This window comes from Plodia interpunctella, chromosome 4, assembly GCF_027563975.2.
Source record: "Plodia interpunctella isolate USDA-ARS_2022_Savannah chromosome 4, ilPloInte3.2, whole genome shotgun sequence".
NCBI lineage: Eukaryota > Metazoa > Arthropoda > Insecta > Lepidoptera > Pyralidae > Plodia > Plodia interpunctella.
In genome coordinates this window covers 997441-1025302 of record NC_071297.1, presented here as the reverse complement: position 1 = coordinate 1025302, position 27862 = coordinate 997441, and the positions used below count along the sequence as shown (strand labels likewise).

Genomic DNA, 27862 nt, shown 5'->3' with positions numbered 1-27862 from the left:
ACCTCGAAATCACAGATCAGGGGTTAACCCACACCATATAAATGAGGCATGCGCGTTACGAACTACAATCCCGCTGGATTCAGTTGTGTGCCAAACCCACTCCTACACGGCAGCCTGTGTTTCCCTATGTATCAAAGCATTGTAGTGTTTCGAAAAGTTGTCGAAACTTTTTTCCGCCACTATTGGTTGTCTTGTAAATAAAACCGCTTTAAATCCGCCATTTTATGTTGTGTAGGCCTACCTAGTAAATAAATAAAATAAACTTTCGCTGTAAAAATAAAATGTGTGTGTAATGAAGTAGTTTTTAATGTTTTTGTGGTCAAGTTTAAAAGTGTAAAACTTTGTAAAATTAAGTGTAAAAAGTTTCTCTGTGTGTTTGTTATATTGTGATTAGAAATGTGAATTGACGAGTGGACTCAGAAGTAAAAAAATATATATGTAAGTCGTTTTGTTTATATAAGTGTATATCTACATGGTAAATAATTTTATCGTGTGATCTAAAGCAAAATTTAATCCTTACTTACTGGATACGTGTTATAAAAAGAAGTTCACCTGTGACGTCTATCTGTCTGTATGAACGCGATAAACTCGAAAACTAAGCACCAACCGGATTTTTGTACTGTTTTCTTACTGATTTTTTTATAGAGCCAGGACGGATCAAAACAAGAAAGATCGTGAATTAGATGAAGCTATTTTCGATTTAAATATAAATAAAGAAAGGTTTTGCTCTGAAGAATTTTGTATTAAAAAAATCTCGTTTTTTTTATTAATTTGCTTTTAATATATCTAAATAATTTTGCTAGAAGCAAGCAGTTATCCAACACAGGCTCCCGTGTTTATGTACGGAGTATGTAATACTTTCCAATAAAATTCTTTGCCTAGTTTGGCATAATCTATTTACCTATTTTATAAGTTTATCCTTTGTGCAAAAGTGTGCCGATTTCTGGCAACGCTGACTGAGGCACTCTCGATTAAATTATCTTTCAAATAAAAAAAAATTGATCAAAATCCGTTTAGCCGATTGAGCGCTACGATTCCATGGACAGAAATACAGACAAGTACGTGAAACTTATCTATACGGTTAAAATAACGTTTTCGCAAAAAAAAAAAAACGTATTCAGATTTTTATATACATTTAGATTTTTAAAAAGTTGTCTTAAGAACAAGTTCGATTTTTACACATCTAAAACAGATCAGATGTTATCCATAAAACATTATGGGTATACAAGAAAAATATTATGGCTAATCTCTTGGTCCATGCTTGAACGGATCGTCAGCATCATTTAAAATGTGTAGACGTGCATGGGCTACAAAACACGAAGTTCCCTAAATTGTTACGGCTTATTTTACCCCATCTCGTAATTAAATTCAAATTCAAATTCAAATCATTTATTCAGAAATTAGACCTTCACAGGCACTTTTTCTCGTCAATCTTTAAATTTATAGTTATTTCTCACAAGCTAGAAACTACTGGCATTTCGGAACGACCACTGCTGAGAAGAAATGCCGAAAGAAACTCATTTGAACAGTGTTGGTCCCTATCATGCCAGATCGGCTTACCATTATTGTTTCTTACAATGTTTTTTTTTTTTTTTCTTTCTAATAATATATAAAAGTACATAATGTACATAGTCAAAAGGTATATCAAAACAGGTTATGATTGTGATCAGAGTGCTGATTATAATATATATATATATATATATATATATATATATATATATATATATATATATATATATATATATATATATATATATATCGATGTGAAACACAATTAACTTACATGAAAATATATGAGAAACGAGATGACCAGTTCCCTCTGGCAGCACCCGTTCACGAGTTGACGCATGGGACAGCCATCGCGTAGCTCAACCATAATAGAGGGAACCTCACGACCCGGCCCACGACGCCACCACCAGATTGACCATTTGAGTGAGCATGACACACTCGATTCCCATGACTTCATAATTACAATTCTTATTCGTCGAAATAGAAGTATAATTCAGACACTTGAAGATCACAAATCACGTACATGTTTTACAAATAAAATTTAAATGCCATACGAATTATTATAACAAAATTCAAAATTGTGAATAAAATAATAAAAAACAGTAAAATAAAAATTAGGAGATCATGTGTGGAGTGGCAAAGTTGTCGGGAGGATCCAAGCGTTTTTATCAGTCAAATAGGCGTTAATTGTGTAATACGCTTTATCCATTAAATTTTTCTTAACATAAGTTTTAAAATTTTTCATTGGCAGATTAATAGCCTCTGCAGGGAGTTTATTGAATAATTTTACACTTTGACCCACGAAAGACCGCCGAACCTTTTTAAGCCTGAATCTATTCATACAAAGTTTGTGCTTATTTCTAGTGTTTACACTATTTACTTCGTTTATTTTTTTATATAAATGTAAATTTGATTTGACAAAAATAAGCACATCAAAGATATACTGACATACAACAGTAAGGATGTTAATTGATTTGAAGAGTTCTTGAAGAGAATCTCGAGGTTTTAACCCATAAATAAAACGGATAGCTTTACACACATTAGCTCAATGTTGGGGTTCTAAATGAGCACTTTACTGTCATAAAAGGGTAACGTCACTTGAGCGTAAATTATATAGGGTTCCATATATCAAAAGGTAAAAATAAAATCCCTACAGGGTCACTTCGTCGTTCGTTTGTCAAGACATCAAGACAGATTTTCTCAGAAATGCTTAGAAGTATTAAATGGACCACCTCGGTGGGGCAGTGAGTGCCCCTGAACCGAGAGGTCTCGGGTTCAATCCCCGGTCGGGTCATGATGAAAAATGATAGAATATAGTATCGTTGAGTTAGTATCCCATAACACAAGTCTCGAACTTACTTTGGGGCTAGCTCAATCTGTGTAATTTGTCCTAATATTTATTTATTTATTTATTATGTCTAATAATCGGGTCTACGATCAGGTGGTTTATTGGGGGTTTGCTATTTTTACCTCACCTTTGAATCGATTCGAAATGAGACGTAGCGAACCAATCACATTGTTTTATTGTGATGCAACAACAATGCAACCAATCACGTTCGCTGCAAAAAGAAATCTCTTTCTTTTTTTTTTCTTCAAAACATCACTTTAGATATTTTATAACATACGGAACCATCGGTACACGAGTCTAACTTGCTCTTAACCGTTGCGGAATGGCCTTAGGTTTGACATACCAACCTATATAAAATCACGTCTGGACTTAGATCTTGTTTTTGTAACACATGCGTGATATTCATCATGGATACTACATGGATTGTTGTAGAATAAAAAAAGTTGAAATTCATTAGTGGTTTTATTCAAAATTTATTTATTTATGTACATACATAAAACTCACAAATAGGAAACTAAGTATAAAAGTACTACTTATTTATCATTATTAACTGACAGCAAAACTGAGAATATGTAGGTGAATGATGATTTGTTCAGTGAATTCTTATTTATAGAGCTTTGCTCTTCCGATAAAGGAAAACATTTTGAAGAAATCTTTGCTTTAGTTGTTAATTATAAGAATATTTTTTTAAAGTATAATAGACGTTGCCCGTTGTTTATAAGTATATTTTTTTTAAGTATAATAATTGTTGCCCGGGGCTTCGCTCCCGTGGGAATTTTGAGATAAAATATAGGCTATAGCAATCTTGGATAATGTACCTTTCTAATTGGTGAAAAATTTTTGAAATTGTTTCGGTAGTTTCGGCGATTACCCGCTTAAACATACAAACACTAACGCTTACCACTTCATAATAATATATAGAAAGTATAGATTATTCGTTTAGTTATAGAAGTAAAGTTTTTACTATATAACAGTATTGTCGACCTCGGTGGCGTAGTGGTAAAGTTCTTGCCACTGAACCGTGAGGTCCCGGGTTCGATTCCCGGTCGGGTCATGATGGAAAATGATCTTTTTCTGATTGGCCCGGGTCTTAGATGTTTATCTATATATGTATTTATTATAAAATATCGTTGAGTTAGTATCCCATGACACAAGTCTCGAACTTACTTTGGGGCTAGCTCAATCTGTATGATTCGTCCTAATATATATATATATATATATATTTATTTATAATAAAGAAATAATACTTTGTACACTGAGAAATGAAAATAATAAATTCTAACTATGAAGTCCGAATATATTGTCATTAAATTTTGATAAAACACAATATAATTGTGTTTGTGCCTATCTAAATAAAGTTTGTAATCAGCGAGGGTCATATTTATACGGATATACTGTCGGATTATAATTTATTTTATTCCCTAAGGCATAATGGAGTTTTATACAATTTTTTCCGGCCGGATTATTGTTTGACTTCAATTACTTTCACATCTATATTCAAACGTGGATTAGGGTTCTTTCCTAGTAGGTATCGTATAAAAATCAAGTTTTCCACAGCAGCAAAAAAGTGTACTCTATATATAGATAGCTCATTTATTCATGGAACTTAATGTCATGGAAATAGTGACCAGTTTGCAGCAAAATTGGCTAGGTTGATGTGCTGATTGATGAATTTATATCAAAGCTAACCTAAATATAGCCCAGACGGAACCGAAAAAATCTCAAATCGATTTCAATCCAAGGGCGGCGATCAATTTCTATTTCCCTTAACAACAGAGGTTTTACAAGGGCCTTAAATGCAAATAACCCGTCCAACCAATATGTCGTCTATTGGAAATCTGTAAAACGTTTTATATTCATGCGAAAAACAATAAGGAAAGCTCACCCAAATGAAAATTACAGAATTATGTAACCGAGACTTTAATTATAAGTAAGTATGTAATTATTTTAAATTTCAATTAGCTAACTTCCCGAATCCATGCTAATATTAATCTATATATATATACATATATAAAACTTTTACATTACTGAGTGACTGATTCACTGACAGACAACGCACAGCCGAAACTACTGGGCGTAGAAAGCTGAAATTTGGTGTATAGGTTCCTAGGACAGTGTAGGGGAGTACTAAGAAGGGATTTCCTGTAATTCCCACGGTAAATGGATTTTTACTCACATACGAAGTTGTGAGCAAAAGCTAGTATTTTATAAACGAAAGTTAGTCTGTCTGTTCCGCTTTCACGGCTAAATCGCTGGACCGATTTTAATTATTTGGTATGCACGCAGTTAAAGCCCCTATTCAAACATAAGCTACTTTCTTTCAAAAATCAACCCCTAAATGACTATAATGGACGGTGAAAGTGTGTATGAAAATCCTGTCTATTCCGCTTTCGCAGATAAATTCACGTGGGCGAAGCGAAAAAGCTATTGAATTATACTATAGGCACATATAATATATGCTTGTCTCATAGATTTCCATTGGGAAAAGCAAAAAAGGACGATATAAAAGATGGTCGGATTTACAAAAACGATGGAGAATATATTAATACGATTATTTTAAGCTTGTAATGAGACGTGTGAGGAAATGGGGAACCTGATCAACAAATTTAGATTGAGGCTTATGAAAAATGCCAACTGAAACAAATAGCCTTTTTAGTTACCATATATTTATATTACATTAAGTATGTACATAGTGAGGCAAGTGAATAACAGCTCTTATTACACAATAACAATTAGTCTGCTAATTGCTAAGCTAATGAACTTATGGACCCTGAGCCCCGACGTTTAGCGGCGGAAGAAGCTTAGCAGTAGCATATGTAAGAATTAATAATACCGTATAATGTAACAGAGATAGAAAATAACAGTAAAGAAATAGAAAATGAACGAATAAAATTTTACGATTTTCAAAAACTCTTAGGAACAAGCGTTGGTTGGTACTGAGAGATTGTTGGGATTTTGCAAATCTCTTGTGCGTTCCCGGTTTCATCAACGGGGCCCTGCGGATGTGACGCCACGAAAACCGACGAGGTCAGCGTAAAAATAATATATTTTACAAATGTCACCCTCCTTGTAAATGCTGTTGCCAAAGCTACATAACTTTAGTAATTTCGTACTACATCCACAAGTTGATAATATTCTAGGGCGGAACCACACGCCAACGCTGTATGGAAGTACGCCGGCGAGGTCAAACCGGCAATTTTTTACTTTTTGTTTATCTATAGGTCAAACGAGTTTAGGTTAAGTGAATAGCGGAACAAATTGGATGTAGTTTGCCATAATAAACTGTGATATCACACGAGTGATTTAGCTTTATATTGTCACATATTCATTGAAAATCAAAGGCCACGCTTATAAAATAGACATGAGCATTAATAAACATTATATTATTATGGATGAGATGTCATTATAGGTTAGTCGAAGAATTTCCTAAAGTGTGTCACGACACAATTTTTACGTACGTAACATATGTGGTGTCACAAGAAATTACATGTATTTTCAAAGGCAATATTATCTCCAGCACCTGTCCTGGCTAATATGTGGATAGATTGACGACCTCGGTGGCGAAGTGGTAAAGTGCTTGCCTTTGAACCAAGATGTCCTGGGTTCGATCCCCGGTCGGGTCATGATGGAAAATGATCTTTTTCTGATTGGCCTGGGTCTTGGATGTTTATCTATATATGTATTTGTTACGAAATATAGTATCGTTGAGTTAGTATCCCATAACACAAGTCTAGAACTTACTTTGGGACTAGCTCAACCTGTGTTATTAGTCCTAATATATTTATTTATATTTATTTATTTATTTATTTATTTATTTATTAAACCATCAAGGTACCTAATTGGGTAATTATATCGGACGTTTTGCTCCAGTGACCATTTCAATTGCGGTCATTTGATAAAATAGACATAAGTATTGCTATACTACATATAGAAAAAGGCCCTAATAATTGAGTTTTTCTCGCATGACTTACTGCGTTACTGTCGTATCAACGTGGATATTATTCTTTGGGGACCGCACACTCTTGATTCCAATATTTTGAAGATAAAGAGGAGGACTGGGTCCAAAGAACATCAGATTTTGGAAACGATATTTGGTCTGCATAGTTTTTTGTTTTAGCCTGTCTTTCAAAGCCGCTCTATTCGATGCCAAATCCAACCATTCCTTCTTAAAGCTACGCAGATCATTACTCCAACGCTCCAAAGCTTCTGCATTAAAGGAGATAAACCTGAAGTAATTCTATATGTATCTATGTAGGTATATCTAGAAAGCAGTGCTTGAGATACGAACTATGCTAAGTCTATCCTCATCGCATATTGACATTGAAGGATTGAACGAAGGAATATTGCGCAAATGTACAATTTATAGAATGATTGAAAAGCATGTGACGAATGAACTGATAACAATAGAACTGGAGGTCGTGGAAGATGTATTGGATCATTGTAAATTGATCGCTTGAGCAAATTAAATCGGTCAAGTGTGAGCTGAGCTAGCGTTCCGTGCTATTAGGGATTTTTTGTTTTTTTTTTGTTTTAAATAAATTTTTCTCTGAAACGAATGAACCGAATGAACCGATCGAGTTGTCTAAGTTTATTACCCAAAGACTGATAAGTATTTAGCATTATAGATATTCCAGACTGTATTACTATCAGTAGTAAGACAGTATAACTACGCTGATAGTATTACTATCAATAGCGCTATTGAATAGTCCTATTTATAGTGATACTATCGACTAGAAATGTCTAGAATACTATAATGCTGCCCATTGTATGATTATATCACAGATTTGACAATTTGCGACGTTCTTATATCTGTGGATTTTATATGTTTCCTATCTAAAAACTTCTTCATGACTTAGTTGATTTTCAAGAAAATCAGAAAAATCAATACTTTTCTATTCGATTCGTCTATTCTCCTACACATAATAATTATATAATCAACACACAAAAAGAAAATTTATAATTGGAATACTTAACCACTAGAGTGGGTTGCACCAGTAAACTTTGACCGTTAAATCTAACCTGCACAAAAAAACGCAAAGTAGTTAGATCAGGTTAAAGTCAATGTCAGAGTTGACTGATGAAAATCACCCGGTAAACACGCGCCACGAATGAAAAAAGATATTTGCTTACAAGCAAGAGTACATTCTGGTATGTAAGGTAATGTATCGTTGTCAAATCGTTTTAGATTGATTATGTATTGTGATAAAGGAATACCTTTTTCACGAAAACATTTTGAATACGTAAAGGCATACTTAAATGCACGTCTCCTCTCGCAATTGATGGTTGGTCGAAGCGAACATAAATAACTGTAACAACTAGCTTTTTAGGGTGAGTCCGAACCTTAGCGTGACTAATAATGTGGAATATATCACGTTTTTACTGTGACCTTCGAATCCGCCCTTGATAAAGATAAAAAAAAACGTTTATTTGATGCAACGAACACACACATTCACACATATAAAGAAATCATATAGAAAAAACGATAAAAGCGTATTTAAATATAGTTTACTTTTTTTAAATCAACCCACAAATGACTGTACGGGTTGGTTGTGAAGAGAAAGCGGGTGAAGCCGCGGGGAAAAGCTAGTAACAATATGTGTATACTGCATTAACCCAAAAAGGCCACGGCTCAATGGATTTATAACCCTGATTTTCAGCCAACAGCCTAGGTTGTGAGAGGGAGTCTGCTAATTTCTGGGCTATAATGAGTATTTGTGGGCTCACATTGCGTAATGCGACACGAATAAAACATTAAATGACTGTATTATTCACGACCTCGGTGGCGTAGTGGTCAAGTTCTTGCCACTGAAGCGAGAGGTCCCGGGTTCGATTCCCGGTCGCTAATATATTTATTATTCCCAAAAAGATTCGATATTGACAGTCATAAAATCACAACCCAATTTCAAAGTATCGGGCTTCGGATCTGACAGCTGCGAATGAAATTGTAAACACATAAGAAACACGTAAGAGACAGTCACTCATCTCGTGTTTATTCCATTAAAATGAATTGATATATTGGGTTCCAAATCTGATATAACATTGTGTTATCGTAAGTACGTATCCTTCGATAACTAGTAGCTTCGATAAATACCAAACGTTAAAAGCTAGAAGCTAACTATTAGCTAGCTAATCAAGCCGCTTGAAGGCGTGATTAGCATGATTTTTACAGAAATTTCGAAGTAAACAAGTAACCCTTATGATTGATGATGTCGGTATAGTACAGTCAACAGCACATCACCCTACCCAAATTCATTGCAAACTCGTCGCTATTACCGCGCCATAGAGGATCATGCAGGGTAACTTGATGTGCTGTTGACTGTACTAGAAAACTGTAACTCGGGAGCAATATAAGCGGAGATGTAAAAAAACACATCGGGACGGGACTATACATATAATTGGTTACACTCATCACTGATCGTAACAATAACTCATAATATCGTAAATCGATTTTTCAATTAATATTTTACATAATTTTCAGGTGAAAAATGGAGGAGCCGAACCTAACGGCCGTCAACAGCTCGCTCGTTCGCGTGCGCGACGTCATATCTACCGATATCACAGTCGTCGCGATACGTAACGCAACGGTCGCCGGCAACGCATACGAGTGGCGTTTTATCCTTCCACCTTACATACTTATTTTCCTGCTATCGATATCGGGAAACTGCCTTGTAATCGCAACACTAGCTAGCAACAGGCGAATGAGAACTGTCACTAATGTGTATTTATTAAATTTGGTAAGTTAACTAATTTTAAACTTTCGCGTTTCGTTATTAACTTGCTGTTTACTCGCGTCGTCGCCCGCTTAAATGCCCTCGGGAACAGGTATTTCTTCGTATTAAAATGGTATTGGCATAGTTGAAATGAAATATTTATAAAGCGTTTAAGATACACACAGCGCCATCTAGTGTTTTTATTGCAAAGTTTTTTTATAATGCCACCTATAATAAAAATAGTTTTTTCCGGGATGAAGCTACCCATGTCCTTCTCCATACTCTCAATTATATGCAAAATTTCAAGAAGATTGGTTGAGTACATAACCTATGAAGAAGTAACAAACAAAAGGTTCGCACTTCTAATATAATTTGGGATAATGAAACGCAAAAGTTTAAAATTAATAAGTTAAGTTATTGCTTAATACAGTTATTGAACGCGCACGTACCTTTTATACCTCGAACGTTTCGTGTTACAACGAGCTGTGGTTACCGAGCGACGGGCTCAGCGAGCTACTGCTGTATCGAGTGCACGGCAAGTTGTTGTTTTCCGCCAAGTACCTACCGTCAAAATCTGTCAGTATACTGTCAGTATAGATAAAAGAAATATGTATCAAATAGATTTTTCATACCAGCTCGGCTCGTGTAAACAAACTATGGAAGAACTTTACGTCGTTCAGATTTCCGCCCTCAGTCTAATTTACTACGCGTCTATGTCAACAATGGATTTCATATGTACTTCGTACATCGAGTACCTACTAATTGCATGATGTCAAGAACTATCATTTTTTTTATCTATAACTGTCACCGACACAATAATTTCTACTAAAATTCTTTATGTAGCGAGGCTTTATCTGTTTGATAGATATAAACTTTATTTCCAGCAACAGAACACGTATAATGAGGAATAATTATGTTATGTGTATGTTTATTTGATAATAAAAATAACACAAGTACAATACCACACTAGGTGCAGTGCAATTAAATGATGTTTACCAAAGCTACAATCTACTAGCATTTCGGAACGACCACTGCTGAGAAGAAATGCCGAAAGAAACTCATTCAAACAGTGTTATATTATGCCAGAAGGGCTCACCATTTTTTAAATATAAATTTATGTATAATTTTTTATCAGTAATATAACAATGTACACAGTACACAATAAAGTACATGGTCAAAAGGTATACTGAAACATATTATGATTGTGATCAAGTGCTGATGAAAGGAAAATATATATATCTATATATGTATATTTAACCAAACAAAAAAAACTTTTAATAAAAGATCGAGCTGACCAGTTCCCCCGGCAGCACCCGTTCACGAGTTGACGCGTGAGTCAGCCATCGCGAAGCTAAACCACAATAGAGGGAACCTCCCGACCCGATCCACGACGCCGCTACCGGTTTGACCATTTGAGTGTGCATGACATACTCGATCTCCATAATCTAACATAATAGATACCTATGTTACTTTGCTAAGTGCTAAGAAGTGCTAAGAATTAAAATAAATTAGTAAAAATGCAAGGAGTAATCGCCGAAAACTGTTGTAAACAGCGAAGCGGGAGATTCGATCGGACACAGGACACTAAATAAAATTCTATGATAAAAGTAATAAATTTCTGTATCTTTATTTGGGGGTGTCCACAGTTCACATAATCACTCTTCAGCGAAAGCACGTTCCGTCGAAAATTTCTTTGGTTTCTCAAAATCTAGATAAGCTTGAATTAAAATAATCGGTAAATTCAGTTCTGCTTGACATAATTAGATTAGGTAAGAACAATATAATAAAGTTTAAGTAACTTGAGATATGAATAAAGTGAGTGATACTGTGAACTGTGGGCATCCCCTGATGCCCACAGTTCACAGCATCACTCTTAATCGATTTTTTTTATGATTGATGAATTTTTTCGATGAAAATAGCCTCAAATAGAGGGCTATTTGAGGCTATTTTCATAAAAATATTGTGGTTTTAATCAACATATTATCTTTGCAGGCTATATCAGATTTCCTGCTCGGGGTGTTTTGTCTCCCTTTCACGTTGGTAGGACAAATTTATAGGCGTTTCCTGTTCGGTGCTCTACTGTGCAAATTAATACCCTTCTTACAAGGTAAGTTGTTGTCATTATCCATCCTAAAATGTCCCTTATAAATAGATTCGTATTTATAGCCCACTTATAGGTTAAAAAAAGAAACACATATTTAAGAAAAATAAGTATGGTTGATTTTTCTTTGAAAGTTTTTTTTAGAAGAATTCTTTAATTGGATTTGAGACGAAAGATTCGCAGAAATTCGCAGAAATATTTTATTGGACGTGAAAAAATGCTTGTTAAAAGGTCTTAGAGCTTTGTGTTTCGTGTCTCAGGCAACGGTTCTCTTTTCTGTTCATTAATTACGACCATCTGAGCGTTTGGGATAATCATGAAGACATTACGACAACGACCCAAATTTTTTTATATTCCGAAGATATAGTATAGTATAACTATTTTATCCAAAGGTAATCGATAGAGAGGTTTGGAATCGTGGGGAGTCTAATAAACTTTATTGTCCCACTGCTGGGTCTTTACCCAGCAGTGGGACAATAAAGTTTATAAACCCGTCTACAGTCCACAGCCCTAACGTAAGCATAACGCTGTACTGCGCAAAAAAACTATATTTTCAGAATTGTTTATTTTTCATTTCAACCTTTTCTGAAAATTGTTTTTTTTTTCATTCGACCGTTTCAAAAATGTCTAAAATGTTTTTTTCTTTTCATTTGCCCTTTTTAAAACAATTTTTCATCAGCTTTTTTTCTAAAATGTGTTACTTTTTTTTTATCTCAGCGGTCTCAGTATCCGTGGACGTGTGGACATTAGTGGCCATATCTCTGGAACGCTACTTCGCCATCTGTCGACCGCTGAAGTCGAGGAAGTGGCAGACCCAGTGTCACGCATACAAGATGATAGTAGTCGTGTGGGTGTTATCAGTCGCACTAAACTGGCCGATTCTTATTGTGTCCAAGCTGCAACCTATGAGAGGGAATGGTGAGTTAGTTATGTTATTTCTTAAGATCAATCAATCATTTATTTATTTGCAAAACATATGTAATATATTTACTTTAGTTGATGTTGGTAATTATAATATTACTATATTTTGCCTCCAGTAAGGCGTGAAAATACTCGTATAATTTAAGAATTACGTCTCTAAAAGTCCGCAATACACCAGTGACCCGTGTCGGGTCCATGGGTGTGATGCGTGGTGTTTGCTTACCATCAGGCAAAGCATGCTCATTTGCCAATTATACTATACAAAAAAAATGTTGAAAGTATTTGAACCTTGCGGATTAATCCCTCGAATCTCGCGTCGCATGTCTTAATTTAAAAAGTTTACGACATTCGCTGCATGTGGAACCTTAGGCCATGGTCTGACAAAACGATTTACTATACCATGTGTGATTACTCAGGAAGGTTCAAGTGTATAATTTATTATAGATTTACCCGAGCGAAGCTGGGAAAAGGTATTAGTAAAATAGAAAACGCATCTAAAATGTTTACACGCGCCGAAATAAAGGAAACATCATATTGATGAAAATTATAATACTAGACTAAAAAGTTCAGTGACCCCGAACAATTTTAATAATACATAGCAAAATGTAAGAAAATTTCGGTATATCCTACTAATATTTTACATACGAAAGTTTATGAGGATGTATCTGTTTATGTTTGTTTGTCGCTTCAAATCTACCCGATGGATTATTATGAAATTTGGTACACGGGTAGAATACAATCTGGAATAAAACATGGGGTACTTATTATCTTGAAATTTCCACGGGAGCGAAACCCCGCGGCTAGTACTATGTGTGCTTTAATAAATATATTTTTATTTTCCCCAACAGCCTACAAGTGCAGAGAAGTGTGGTCGAGTCTAGAGCTGGAGAGGACGTTCAACTTGGGCCTAGATGTAGCTCTGCTTTTGGTTCCATTCTTCATCATGTCGTTTGCGTACTGCCTCATTGTCACCAAGCTGTGGAGAGGAATGAGGCACGAGATCAAACATAACTTCAACTGGCAAAGGCATTGTAAGACATTTGTTATCCAACTTCCTACTAATATTATAAATGATTATGTATAAATGTATGTCTCTTCTATGTATGTTTGTTACTCTTTCACGCAAAATCTACTGGACCAATTGTTATGAAATTTGTAGAATATAACCTGGAATAACACATAGGGCACTTTTTATCCCGAAATTCCAAAGATAGCGAAGCCCCGGGGCGCAGCAAGTATAAAATATATGGATATTTGATAGTATTTACTTGTTTATATTATCTTAATACGTTTGCAAAGTTCGATTGTGATTGTAAGTATGCTATTTAACACAACACTGGTGTCAAATTGTATTCAAGTCGCTTAAAGGCATTAAATATGGCTTTTATCACTAACTGCCCCGCCATCTAGTGGAAGGTAATCGGATCATAGTAGTTAACTAAACTGCCCACCAATGTGCAGGACTCCTCACGATGTTTACCTTCACCGGAAGCAAGTGGTGGTCTATGAATACTACTACTATAACAAGAGTCAGATATAATATACAAACTCATCTCAACTCAACTCACTCAAGGTCTTAACCACTGGGCCACCATCGCTTCAGAGGCTTAATGTGAACATAATATTCCAATAACTATTGAAAACAATGCAATGTGAATATGAACAACAATAATTTAGAGAATTTTGCCGGGAATTTCAGAGAAAAGATTATATTATCTGGAACAAAATGTTCCATCCAAAATACCACATTAATACGTATTATAATATCTACTGATTTATTGTAATACTAAAGTTCGAAACGTGTATTTGCAGAGTCTTTTATCGCAAATCCTACGGGAAAAGTACGTTTTTCTCTGTACTCCTGAAATATATATTTATCAAATTTCAACAAGATTTAGTAGGCAGAGTGAAAAGGTAACAAAAAAATTAACTTACTTTCGCGGTTTTTAATTAGTTGGGATGAAAGCAATAGCCAATTAAAATCATGATTGCACTATTTATTCTGTGGAGTCCGAATGAATTGAATCAAGTACATAGCAAATTCGTCTTTATTACCGCCGTAATATAGACTTTAATAATAATGTTGTTTCCATCGAATTAATGTTTGCGTTGGTTTTTCACATGTTTATTATTATTTCACAGATTTCATAAAATGTAATTGTAGATAAACATCAATCTATCAGATTATCCAGACCAATAATATGAATTCCCAAAATTTTAATATTCGTGAATTACCACGTTGTTGATTTACTCAAAAGTTGAGTACCATTAATTTTATTTATTTATTGAATAGTTTTTTACCGCGGCTTCACCCGCTTTTCTTTCGTTCTCTTTCGTTATCAAATATCTCGGGTTCTAAGCAACGTATCAAAATGAAATCTATACCAGATCTTAAGTATTATCTTAAGTATTATTAATTTATTATCAGGTCTAGTGAAGCATCTCCACATGTAATGCTAAAACTTATTCTTTTTTACTTTCTTTTTTAAATAAGTAGTATATTTGACTTCAATTATTGTATAGCATGTAACTTCTACTGTAAACCTATAGTCGGCTACTGTTCACGTTATAATTATGGTCCATAACATTGGTTACCATAGGACGGGCGTGTTACCTAGTGTGGGATCAATTGTATATGCAATGTAGCGAATTTATATTATAGTTATAAAAATTTCATTTCAGTTATGAGACCATTAAGCTATACAACTCTGAAAAACTGTCAAAATCGCGTGTCGTGCGGTCAAACATCAGACAGGCAGAAAGACAGTCAGACAAATGTTTTGGCTTCTATTACTCCCATAAAGACCGCCCATAATTACTGTTCTTTAATATCACTTATACACAGATATAGGCCACTTCCAGTTTTCACGATAACAAATGAGGCTAGACTGAATGGCACCGCAGTCACAGTCAGGAAATCTCCACTTGACTCGGTTTTCGTGCATGGCATCTCCCTATCTTCCCAGCCCGGAGTCTATTTAGAGACTTCTAGACTATCCATGGGAGCTTCTGGCGCTGTGTCTTTATCATCCGTCAATTTTCTTGCGGAAGGAATCATTTCCATAATCAATCAATCATAGAATTGACATTGATCACAGTACAGATTAATAAAATTTATTAATTAAGTCAGATAGTAAAACTGATTCTTGTCTTTGTTAAAACTTGAAAAAATGACAATGACGCGCGGCCGCAGCGGTCGTAACGCTCGGAAATTCACCCTTCTCATCAGTTTCTCATCATATTTCATTAAAATAGGTCCAGTAATGTTACAATACACAGATAATGTTAAAAGTATTATCTTCTCCAACAGTAACCAGAAGTAGTAGTATGAAGAGCAATCACCTGCTGACGTCTCCGGCTATTCTGCAAAATAACGCGACGGATATGTGTTGCAAAAACTGGATACGCAAAAATGTAAGTGGATTTCCGTTTATTATCTATAGTCCTCGCTACGCCATGCCAAACGCGGAATATCTGAAATGTTATTTATAGCTTGTTTGGAAGCGGTGGTGGTGGTGGCTAAGACGCCCGCCTGTGGATTGAAAAGTCCCATAGGTTCGGATCCTACTCGTGCCACATGAGTTTGTATACCAATCTGACTCATGTATAGTAGTTTTCATCGACCACCACGAAGGAAAACATCGTGAGGAAACCTGCACCCTGGTTTATTATTAACTTGTGTGTGAAATGGAGAAGGCAATGGCAAACCACTCCATCAATAATGCCAAGAAAGTTGTTGTGTGTGTTTAATTCCACGTAATGACCACGACCCTCAGCCATGAGGAATACGACTACGAAGAAGATAGCTTGTTTAAAAAACATCCCCGTGTATTTTCCCCGCATGCTATGTTGTATAAAGGATTTTGAATTTTTCACGCAATAGTAAAACAAACATGAATTTACAGGAAAGCGAAGCCACAGACGATCAAATGCAATCAGATTCGTTCTGTCGTCATACGGACCTGGAATTCCGGCATGTGGTCAGATCCACACATATTGACAAAAGCATCGAGGCCAAGCGAAAAGTGAGTCATAATTGTAGTACCCCTAAAATAGCTATGCACAGCTGGGCCAACCTTTTGGGTACTTTCAGGGAAGAGGGGATGAGGCAGACCGCGTAAAAGATGAAACCACCGGCTCTGATGTTGCTTATGTGTTTGGAAACCGTCAGCTCACGTCGGCGAGCTGACGGTTTCCAAACGACTGAATTTTAATTTTCCAAACATAGACCCCGCTACTAGACCAGCTAAGAACATTCTCGAATAATTTCTCTTTCATATATAAAAAAAAAAACAAGATCAAAATCCTTAATCGGATAGATAGATGAAACCCATAGATAAAAGAATAATATGAGATCAAAATCCGTTTAACCGCTAGGTGGCTATGATGCCACGAACAGACATACAGATACACAGGCTTATTCAAGATTTTATTTAAAAAAGAAACTGGTTTTACAACCGAGAGCGTCAAGGTCAAGAGCGTAACGGACAAACAAATTTTGAAATCCATAAGCATCCCTATTACGAGTACACCTTAATATTTTAAATAAATATACTTAAATATATTAGTATACTAGCTTTTGCCCGCGGCTAGGCATGCGTGAATTTCAGTTCTTAAAAGGAATTGATGTAACATTTATCGCGTATTCTTAGACTGGTAAAATTTATTGATTACTATGATTCAACGTAATATAAGCATAATTTTGCAGGTAATAAGGATGCTCTTCGTCATAATACTAGAGTTCTTCGTATGCTGGACTCCACTACATGTCATAAATACGGTAAGCAGTTAGCTAATTCCCGCAGCTCCGTCCGCGGTAGCTTAGTAGCGGTAGCGGAGGCTAATAACAAATGACAGCATGTTATTAAGACTTATTTGGTTGTCCTTTGACAGAGTTCACAAGAGCTATATTGTATGTATTGTGCTATGGTAAAAACCATGTACAATTTTAGATCTTAACTATTGCATTGGGAGCACCTGTGTGTATGAATAAATAAATAAATAAATAAATAAATAAAGTTCAAATTCTGGTCATTAACTCTCTTTCAAATTTAATTTAAATTCTGTCATATAATATGTGGTAAAAAATAAATAATTTGCCGTTTTTACAACTGTAAAACAGCATTAAATTATATCCAGTAGTTTTTGCGTGAACAAACATACAGACCGATAGGCAAAGCTGTTCTAAAAACATGTTTTTTTTTTAGAATAACTTCTTTAAATTGGTTCCACAAAGACCTCCTATAATTATTTTTCTTGAATACCTCACAATTTTAGATAGATAGATTAGACTTGCTCTTAAAGTGCATTTTTGTCAACAGATATACCTATTCTACCCGGAGGAGCTGTACCTGTACATAGGGTCAAAGGGCATAGTGTGTTTGCAGCTGCTGGCGTACTGCGCCTCTTGCTGCAACCCTATCACCTACTGCTTCATGAACAGAAAGTTCCGACAAGCCTTCATGACGCTGCTCAAGTCTTGCAGATTCTTCAGGTGAGCTTAGAATAAAATAAATAAATAAATATGTACACCAGGACAAATCACACAGATTGAGTTGGCCCCAAAGTAAGTTCGAGACTTGTGTTATGGGTTACTAACTATATTTTATATATAACATATAAAGATAAACATCCAGACCCAGGGTCATTCTGAAAAAGTTCATTTTCCATTTTGACCTGACCGAGGATCGAACCCGGGACCGCCAGTGTAGCAGTCCGGCGTGGTGACCATTAGGGCACGGAGATCGTTCATAATATTCATAGTATAGATCAACTGTAATGTATGTATGAATATGATACACCGCTAAGATAAGCTGAAAATCAGCGGTAGCTCGAGCTGGGCCGCAATCAATTTGTTTCTGTGGCACACGTTGCACGTTGGACTGAATTTGTTTATTATACCTACATACATTATTATATTGTTGAGTTGTATGTAACAGCAAGTACATATTTCTATTATATATTTTATATAACATATTGTGTCTAAAGCTATAGAGTATATAGTTTGTCGAATTCGGTATATTTACGTATACAGGGTTACTGGTCAATCAAACGCAAAACCTCTTAAAGACTACTTGGATACGTCAAAACAAGCAACTTTTATTCTACGACTTTTCGTGATTCGTAGTTTTTATTTTTCATATTAAAAAAAAATACAATCTAATTTGCGATTCTACAAATCTTAACTCTGTGTAACAGCCAAGCAATACGAGACTGTACGTACGTACAGTAGCGTTATGTAGCAGAATCGAACATAGAGTTAACGTTTTATAGAAACGACATTAAAACTAAAAAATGGGAAAAAAAATGTATTTATTTCGTTTAAACAAAAGTCGTACCTAGAACAAAAGATGTTAGTCTCTATGTACCTTATTCGCCTTTGGAAGATTATGCGTTAGATAGCAGTACAGTAACCCTGTATATTAGTAGTTCGTCCCTCGCTTCGCGTCCCGAGCTTAAAACTACAAAAAAAGTACTCCTGAATGTTTTGTCTTATCGGCAATGTCATCCTAATCCTAATCCCAACTGATATTCGACGACCTCGGTGGCGCAGTGGTAAAGTTCTTGCCACTGAACCGAGAGGTCCCGGGTTCGATCCCCTGTCGGGTCATGATGGAAAATTATCTTTTTCTGATTGGCCCAGGTCTTGGATGTTTATCTATATATGTATTTGTTATAAAATATAGTATCGTTGAGTTATAGTATCCCATAACACAAGTCTCGAACTTACTTTGGGGCTAGCTCAATCTGTGTGATTTGTCCTAATATATTTATATATTATTATTATTATTAATTATATTATAAATGCGAAAATAAGTTTGTTACTTCTTCACGCTATGTCTACTCAACCAATCTTCTTTAAATTTAGCATAGGTACATGCCGTTTGAAGTATGGAGAAGGACATAGGGTACATTTCATCTTGGAAAAATAATTGTTCCCGTGGTAAATTGACGCGGGCGAAGCCGCATGCAAAAATCTAATTTGAAAATAACTTTGGTTCAATTATTTCACATGACAAAAGCCGCCACAAACTGTGGGGCAACCCTTATAATTAGAAATCCATATATTTATTTCCATTATTTTAGAAATCCATAACAAATTGCTATGATAGTTTCTCATACTTTTGTCTGTCCGTAATTCAGTCCGAAACCCATACAACCAGAAAGTTATTATTTGACATGGGTATATTGCTATATGCAGGGATAATAATAAGCCGACGGAAACGTGTAAACTCCAAGCCAAAGCCTTTCAGGCGAGTAAAATCTATATTGTTGTTCGAAAAAATATTTCTAACTTTTTTTGTGTCTGATTTGAATATGTCATAATTTATTATTTTTATTAATTTGTCTGTTATGTCTAATTCATAAAAATGATTAGGTTCAAAGATTACTTGGCGTGCGTTACATACTTACACAAGCAGAATGTATAAAATAAGTTTTAAAGACGATAAAAGTTTATGGCAAAAATTACATTTTTGCTATAAACTTTTATCGTCGTCAGAGAGATTTATTAGCATAAAACGCCTAACAAAAAGCCAATTGTCCGTGCTGTAAACCATCGAGGAGTTCCCTCATTGGGAGCAAGCCATGCTTATCATAATAATGCATTGTCGTGGAAACTGAAGGGACGCGTGAAATTTCAACTATATAAGACAAATGGAAGTAGGAGAAATCTAACTTGCAAGATTTAATTACATACAGACAAGCAAACAGATGAAATTAAATAAAAGCTTGTAATAAAATAGCAGAATTTTTAAAAATAGCATACATTTCATGACTATCCATTGTCTCGAGTCTCCAGTCTCTCGAGTGTTATGTCACATTGATCTGTTTTGTTCAGTAACAACATCGAGAAAAATAGCTAATATGCGCTTTGAAATAATGGAATCTTGGCGTTAATGGAACTTTGATACAAAGAAATGTTTTTATCCTTCACCGGGCAGACAGAACCAAGAGTTGTGAAATTCGAAGGTCACATTTATCTGTATGGTGAATTTATTGGCAGAATTGAAATTAAATATTAACAAGCAGCTAGACTACGGGAAGAATCTAACATACATAAAAACCCACTTTCAATTAAAATAGGCTAATTTTTTGTTCAAAAATTAAAGTGGGGAGTCAAAGTTTATATGAAAATAAAGTAAAAAAGTTGACCAGAGTTAACTTAATTGGCTATCACACAAAAATATTAGTACTAGAAATTAGTACTCTGGCATGCATTAAACACAAAAACATAATTATGCTGTCAGAAGTAACTATTCTACGCTGACGAAGTCGCGGGCAAACAGCTTACTTTTAACAAACATAAAGCTAGTACCTATAAACAGTTGCTTTCGAATTGAAAATTTTGTACTGATGCCAAAATTTTCGTGAAAGATTTAGCTCATTAAGCTGAGCAAGAAGCTGTAAGAAATACATTCTGTCTCTGACAGGCACGTTCATGTCTTAACTACTCAATTAATCATAATAATTAATCATAGCGTATACGTTACAAACAAAAAAAATGCCGAAAGTATCTTAAATAAAGATATTTATATTTTTCGCTGATGCATTTGATACTTGTGGTTAATTCTGAAAATTAATGACATGTTCACTTGAGTAAATTATTTCTTTACAGAAAACTAGTTTTCTATACCTATATATAATATTATATTATATATTTACAGAAAACTATCGAGTAGGTACTTGTAAATAAGTAATTGTAATTCAGTACAGAATGTTGTTGTAATTAATTAAGTAAGCTTATGCAGCTAAACGCCAAAGCCTATAAAGTAATGTAGGTATTGCTGCAAAGCCTATGTTTTGACATTTGTTTTCAGCAGGAACCTCATAAACGGAATATATTGAGGCCATGGTTTGTATGCATGGTTTGTTGTATGATAAGTTAGCTCTTGTACACACATTTCACTTTTATTACAAACTATCGGCCCGTCCCGGCTTCGCTCGGATAAAAGCATAATAAAGTATACTGCGAAACCTTCCTCAGAAATCACACTATTGACGAAAGAACAATTTTTCCAGCAGTTTTTGAGTTTATCGCGTTAACATAAACAGATAGATGCGTGGCAATACGTAAACCTTAGTGTATACTATAAAGGTATTTTTTATGAAAATATATTACTTGAAATTGCTAGGTATTTTATAACATGTACTTATTAAAAACATAGGTACCGCAAGAAAAAAAAATTACTTTAAATAAAATACAACCAATCAATTCAATATGTTTTGATACGCAAAAATTGGGACATTGGCACGTATGGAAACAAAAGACGTGGAGGACATCAGGATAAAGAATTTCCTGTTGGCTGTGGCTGTCAAAAGTGTTTTAGTGGGAGACAACAAGATCTTTTTCTTGTTGGCCCCAATGGGGGTCAAGACGTAGGGGACACAAAGAATGACCCAAACCTTCGTCATATGACGAATTAGAAAAAGAGAATAAAAGAAGGCCGGCCCATATTTGTGGTTTAAATATGGGGCTATGCTCAGAAATTAGACTTTCACGGGCAGTTTGTCAGGATTTTTAATTTTATGGTTAGTTTTCTTCAAAAAGCTACAAACTACTAACAAATCATGTCATGTAGACGTGTCTTCTTACTTCTTACTTCCTTACGAGGACTGTTTTCCGCAGTTAGGCCTCTTGTCTGGGTCCTTTCTGCGTGCGGAGTCTGAGCCGCTAATCATTCCAGCCGGTCCAACTCCTTCAGGAAGCGGAGCACCGCCGATGGTATACGGCAGGCTTCGCTCATGGTCCCTGGATTTCCCAGGAATTCTTGTCTTGTTGATGCAACGCCATGACATTCCAGGAGGAAGTGGCTTGCAGTTTCCTCAGCCTCCACTCCATGCACTCTCTGCATAGTGGGCTGTCTGTAAGACCTAGGGTGAAAAGGTGTTTGTTTAGTGCACAATGACCAGTAATGATGCCAACCATGATACGTAGATACCTTCTTGGTAGTGAGATCAGACGTCTTGAGTATCGACTGTCCCAGTCAGATAGTGCTTCCCTGGCTTGTCGACATGATGTAGACGTGTCATTGACTGTACTATGCAGTTGTACATATAAGGAATGTTTCAGGAGCTGCTTCACGGAGAAGCTGGAGTGCAAGCAAGCTACTCCACCACCTTCCAGCCAAGATGTGACGGCCTGCATCGTGCGGGGCAGCCAGACTGGACGCACTGGTATGGTCCATACTTCCATATCTATACATCCTCCATACATACATACACACGTACTTTGAAGCGGTGTTGGTCAAGAGATTAGACCATCCGCCTACGATGGAGGCTGTCACGACTAAACCGCTGGGGCGATTATGATAAAATTTCGATTAGATACAGTTGATGACCTGCGTTGAGAAGCTGTGGTTACTTCAAGTTTTACGCCAATGATTGAATTAAGACGGCGCGGCGGCGGTGATGCGGCTCTCCTATTTCAATATATTTTAACATTTTATATGATAAATGGGCTGAAAACATAATAAATTAGGTACATTAAAGCTTCAACTCCAACAAATCTATACCTTGAAATGATATTTTGGCAATTTAATTGTACCAACGTTTGATTGTTCTCTTCTAAATAAATCAATTTCGGATGTAATTTTTCACTGAGCTCCTCGAAATCTACACAATATAAAAGAAGACACTGGACTGACTGACATATCAACGCACAGCCCAAACCGCTGGGTCTAGAAACTTTAAATTTATATGTATGCAATATATGTGGTCTAAGAATGCACTAAGAAAGGATTTTTTAAAATTCATCCTCTAAGGGGGTAAAAAGGGGGTTCAAAGTTTATATGGAGAAACCAGATTAGTTAGAGTCTAAATATTTCACTGAAGGGAAAATCACGCGGGTGAAGCCGCGGGCAAAAGCTAGTGTGTTTTAAATGTAGTACTGGATTATACATATGTTTCAAAATTTGTAGAACAAATTATAACCCAGTCTAAAAATTTACATTAGGTATTGATTCTGAGACAAAAAACCACTTTGTTCATCAAAGTTTTTTCGCTTGATACCTCTGTCATATTTCTTTTTTATATAGCAGTCTTATACAGTATTTCTCAAGGCTGAAGGTCGTCATCATTATGTGGAATTTAACACTATCTTTACAATACTATTGGAGTAGAGTGACGTTGCCTTCTCCATGTTTAAGTAGCCGATGAATCGATCAACTGAAGCGAAAGTTTCCTTCACGCGGTTTTCCTTCATCGAAAGCATGTTACAGTTATTGTAATACGAGAGTCAGATTAGAATGCAAACTCATATGACACGAGTTGCGTTCGTACCATGTGGTATAATAACATTTTCTGTATATAAAAAATTCTCTCATTTTATCTAATGTTTGTGGTCTTCCAAAAACTCAATATGAATTTAATTGCATGCAATTCTACATTCCACGAACCTGTTTATAAATTGTGTGCAAATACATATTTACAGAGAGGTCAGCAAACGGCTGAGGGAGGCAACAGGTGTTCCTCCAGAGGTTAGCTTTCTCGAACAGCGAATTTCCATTGCAATTCAGCACGGGAATGCTGCCTGTGTGATGGGCACCTTACCTATGGGGCCTTTAGTTTTAATTTAAATAAGTATTTAATAAGTATTTAGGACAATTTTAATTTAAATAAGTATTTATAAATTATTTTTAAAATTGATTGCTTTTGGTTTAAATTTATATAATTTTGTGGTATTTTTAGTAGCTATGGCATGCCCTACTGCTGGGCAAAAGCCTGCCCACTTTCTTTCGGTGGATAAATTTAGAGATTTCACCATGAGGGAGAAGAAACTTAAATGAAACGAATTCATTTTAAATCAATTTATGACGGTAATAAGTAATGTACACTCCTAACTAATCCTATGTTGATTAATAGAACACTGAATCCCGTATTTTCTATGTGTTTGTATATTATATAGATTTGGAAGCGCTGGAGGGCGAGGATTGTGTTTAGCAGCGGCTCCAGCTCCGCTCTGGGAAGCGGCGTGCACCCTGCACTGCCAGCGCCTGTCGTTGCAAGGCCAGCCATGCAGGTCAGTGTTCTCTCTCTCTCTCTCTCTCAAATAGATTAACAAAAAATAAATTTATACAACAAATTATCGATTGTTATCGATTGGAGTACCCACGACCTAAAGATTTTGCTTCATTACTTAAATTGAAACATTTTCAACGACTTTCTTGGCTATATTGATGGAGTGGTTTGCCATTGCCTTCTCCATTTCACATACAAGTCAATAATCAGCCAGTGTGCAGAATCCCTCACGATGTTTTCCTTCACTGGATGCAAGAAGATGAAAACTACTAGTAATACATTACACATTCATATGGCACGAGAAGGCTTAGAACCGAGTCTGAAACGGTTCTCCGACAATTGCTTCGTCTACGAACGTTTCGTCGACAGAATGTTTCGACATTGGCCGTTTGAACGACAGAACACTTCATCTACGAACGATTCGCAGACAGAATAGAGGAGACATTCTGTCGGCGAATCGTACGTAGACCTTTCGGTTCATAGGCAGCCTTCTTAACGAACACCTATTCATCATCCAAGGGTTATGCAACGCTTTCTAAAATGACTCCATTATTGTAAACTTTTCACAGCACTGATATAACGTAGGTTGTTAATGCCTGTTATCCCAATTAATGGCATGGTTCAAACGTAGAGCAAAACTGCGTGCTGAACCTGCTAATTAATATAATATATTGTATTGTAGGTACACCAATTTATGCTGTTTCCTGAATACGATTGAATTAATTTTCCGCCACCACGATCATAAGTGCCACGAGAACTCACTTTACAAATTCACCGAAACGCTTTAAATATATATACACCAGCCAATAAAGACATAGAATATTCCTGGAATTTAATAATTTGTTTGGTCAACGCTTTCCTAGAAAAAATATTTTAAATTACAAAAGTAACGTGAAAATCAATTTCTTGAAAGAGTTGCTGATGCTGGATGCACTGGATTTTTGTTTAATTTTATAAATATTTGTAGATGAAAAATTTAATCGTTTGTCAGTAAAAAATATGCCGCAATAACTATATATTATTCCAACGTCTATTACAAGTTTGAATATTTGATGCCATAAAGTATCTCCTTCTTGCTCCCTCCGCTTTTCCGAGCAACTATTTTCATGGTTAGATAACAACTGTTGAAACATATTTGTATTATTTTTAACAAAAATCAAAACAAGTAGGTACTATGATGATTATTGAGAGGTCTCGAAATAGTAAACGAATGGATTATGGGCTATAGTTTCCTTTTTCTAACAATACCATCGTTCCAATTCAGTTTAAATTCCCGTTAATTTTCCAATTTTTCCCAGGTCATCGAAACCGGCGAAGAAGGGAGCCAATTCCTCTATCGCATTACATGGGCCCGGACCGGACTATCAAAAGGAACAGGGTCCTCACAGCCACTATATGAGTGAACGAATATGAACTTTATCCTGTAGGTGCGAACGACGTAATTTGAAACAACGAGCTTCTGGTAGGTAGGCGTAGGTAGATTCTAGAAGGAAAGAAAGGCTTAGATAAGTTGACCACTGAAATAAAAGATGATACAAATTGCCATACATGCTGGTAACTATTTTAATCAATCAATAATTAAAAAGTGACATTACAAAACGTTTTATCATCATATCGAGTGTGTTATTGCTAACACTGGTGTCAGATATTATACAAGACGCCTAAAGGCACTTGACATGACTTTTACCACTACTTACCTCCATCTAGTTGCCACTAGATGGAGGTAGGTAGTGACATACACACTAGTTAACTAAACTGTCAACCAGTGTGCAGGTTTCCTCATGTTTTCCTTCACCGAAAGCAAGTGGTGGTCTATGAAAACTACTATACCTATATATGAGTCAGATTGGTATACAAATTCATATGACACGAGTAGGATACGAACCTGGGACCTTTCGATCCACAGGCGGGCGTCTTTACACCACCGCTTCACTTGATAATATTTCCTGCAGGCACATATCCATCATAGCTAACAGTACAGGCATGTCCACAATTTAATTCACTTTCTAATCTCTCGGGTGTCTGCGAGAACCCGACCTCAAAGAGGAATAAGAAGGACCTCACACAGTAGGTATAGGGGAATACCGGGAATTTTATAGTCTCATGATAGAGAGGTCGGGCCCCAGATGAAAAAGATAACGATAGAAACCTTACATCAAAATGTTCTTTGGAATACTGACTCTTCAGTATTATCTATAACTTTATATTGCGCACAACCTTTTTTGTGAACTGGATCCGCGCCTGATTTCCTGTAGATATATATATATGTATGTGGGATTGTTTGGCAAAACAAACAATGATATCTTTAAAAAAAGTTTTATTTTCCGACCACAGAACGTTCGCCGTAAGAAACAAAGCCATTCCTCTTTTTTCTCGCTCGCTCTCCTGCCTCCCTTTCTCACATCCGCTGCGTTCCATTTTATACTAATCTCTATCCCACAAACACATATATAAATATATTATAGATAATAATAAAACAATATAAACAACGATAAATTAATTCCTGTAGAGTCCGTGTCACAAAAGACAACAACAACGTGTTCGGTCTGTTATTGATAGTTCGGCATATTGCAGTGAAACGTTTGTGGCGCGTGCTCTACGTTACGCTTTACCACCAAATGTGTATCACATCACTCTACTGAAAATAGATATATTAAGACCACTGTACAATTGAAAATTTTATGAGAGTTTAAAACTGAATTTTGTACATACAGCAGACTATCCAATTTTATTTTCAGCAAATAAAATATTTTCTGCACATACAGAAACTGCAAAAACTATCTGTCTATCCTACTAATATTATACTTAAATGCGAAAGTATGTTTGTTTGTAATAAATTTATTGCAAGAAAATAAGTACATCAATTAAATTTATTACAAGATTTTTATTTATTTATTAAAACTTTATAACATCATGGCTTGCTTGATGTTATAAAGATAGATGTAACGGCGGACTTATCCCGTGTAGATCTCAAGTTTGTGAGGATGTATGCTTTTTACTCTTTCACGCAAAATCTACGAAACGTATTGTTATGAAATTTAGTACACGAGTAGAATATAAGCTGGAATAACACACAAGGTACGTTTTATCCCAAAATATCCACGGCAACGAAGTCTCGGGGCGCAGCTAGGTATTTAAATAATAAATAAACATTTAAGAACATAAAATTGTTAACTGAATATTAATCTTAAAAATTATAAAAAGTTGACCAAAGTTTTCGTCATAATACCAATAATTATATCATTAATTATGTTC

The 27862-nt window shown here is 35.6% G+C and overlaps 1 protein-coding gene across 1 annotated transcript; it reads left to right on the top strand.

The window, feature by feature from the left end:
• On the top strand, window positions 1–27309 carry LOC128669639 (cholecystokinin receptor-like). Its single transcript, XM_053744581.1, has 12 exons — window positions 1–438; window positions 9336–9591; window positions 11560–11674; window positions 12386–12586; window positions 13438–13620; window positions 15900–16003; window positions 16495–16614; window positions 17298–17369; window positions 17911–18083; window positions 22662–22765; window positions 24495–24608; window positions 25906–27309. Exons 2-11 carry the CDS (start codon window positions 9343–9345, stop codon window positions 24527–24529), a joined length of 1356 nt encoding a protein of 451 aa, XP_053600556.1. The 5' UTR covers window positions 1–438; window positions 9336–9342; the 3' UTR covers window positions 24530–24608; window positions 25906–27309.
• The last annotated feature ends 553 nt before the right edge of the window (window positions 27310–27862 follow it).

Coding starts and splice junctions, on each gene's coding strand:
- LOC128669639 (XM_053744581.1), top strand. CDS start 9,343: ATGGAGGAGCCGAACCTAACGGCCGTCAACAGCTCGCTCGTTCGCGTG. Junction 12,587..13,437: donor GCAACCTATGAGAGGGAATG/GTGAGTTAGTTA, acceptor TTTCCCCAACAG/CCTACAAGTGCAGAGAAGTG. Junction 16,004..16,494: donor AAAACTGGATACGCAAAAAT/GTAAGTGGATTT, acceptor ATGAATTTACAG/GAAAGCGAAGCCACAGACGA.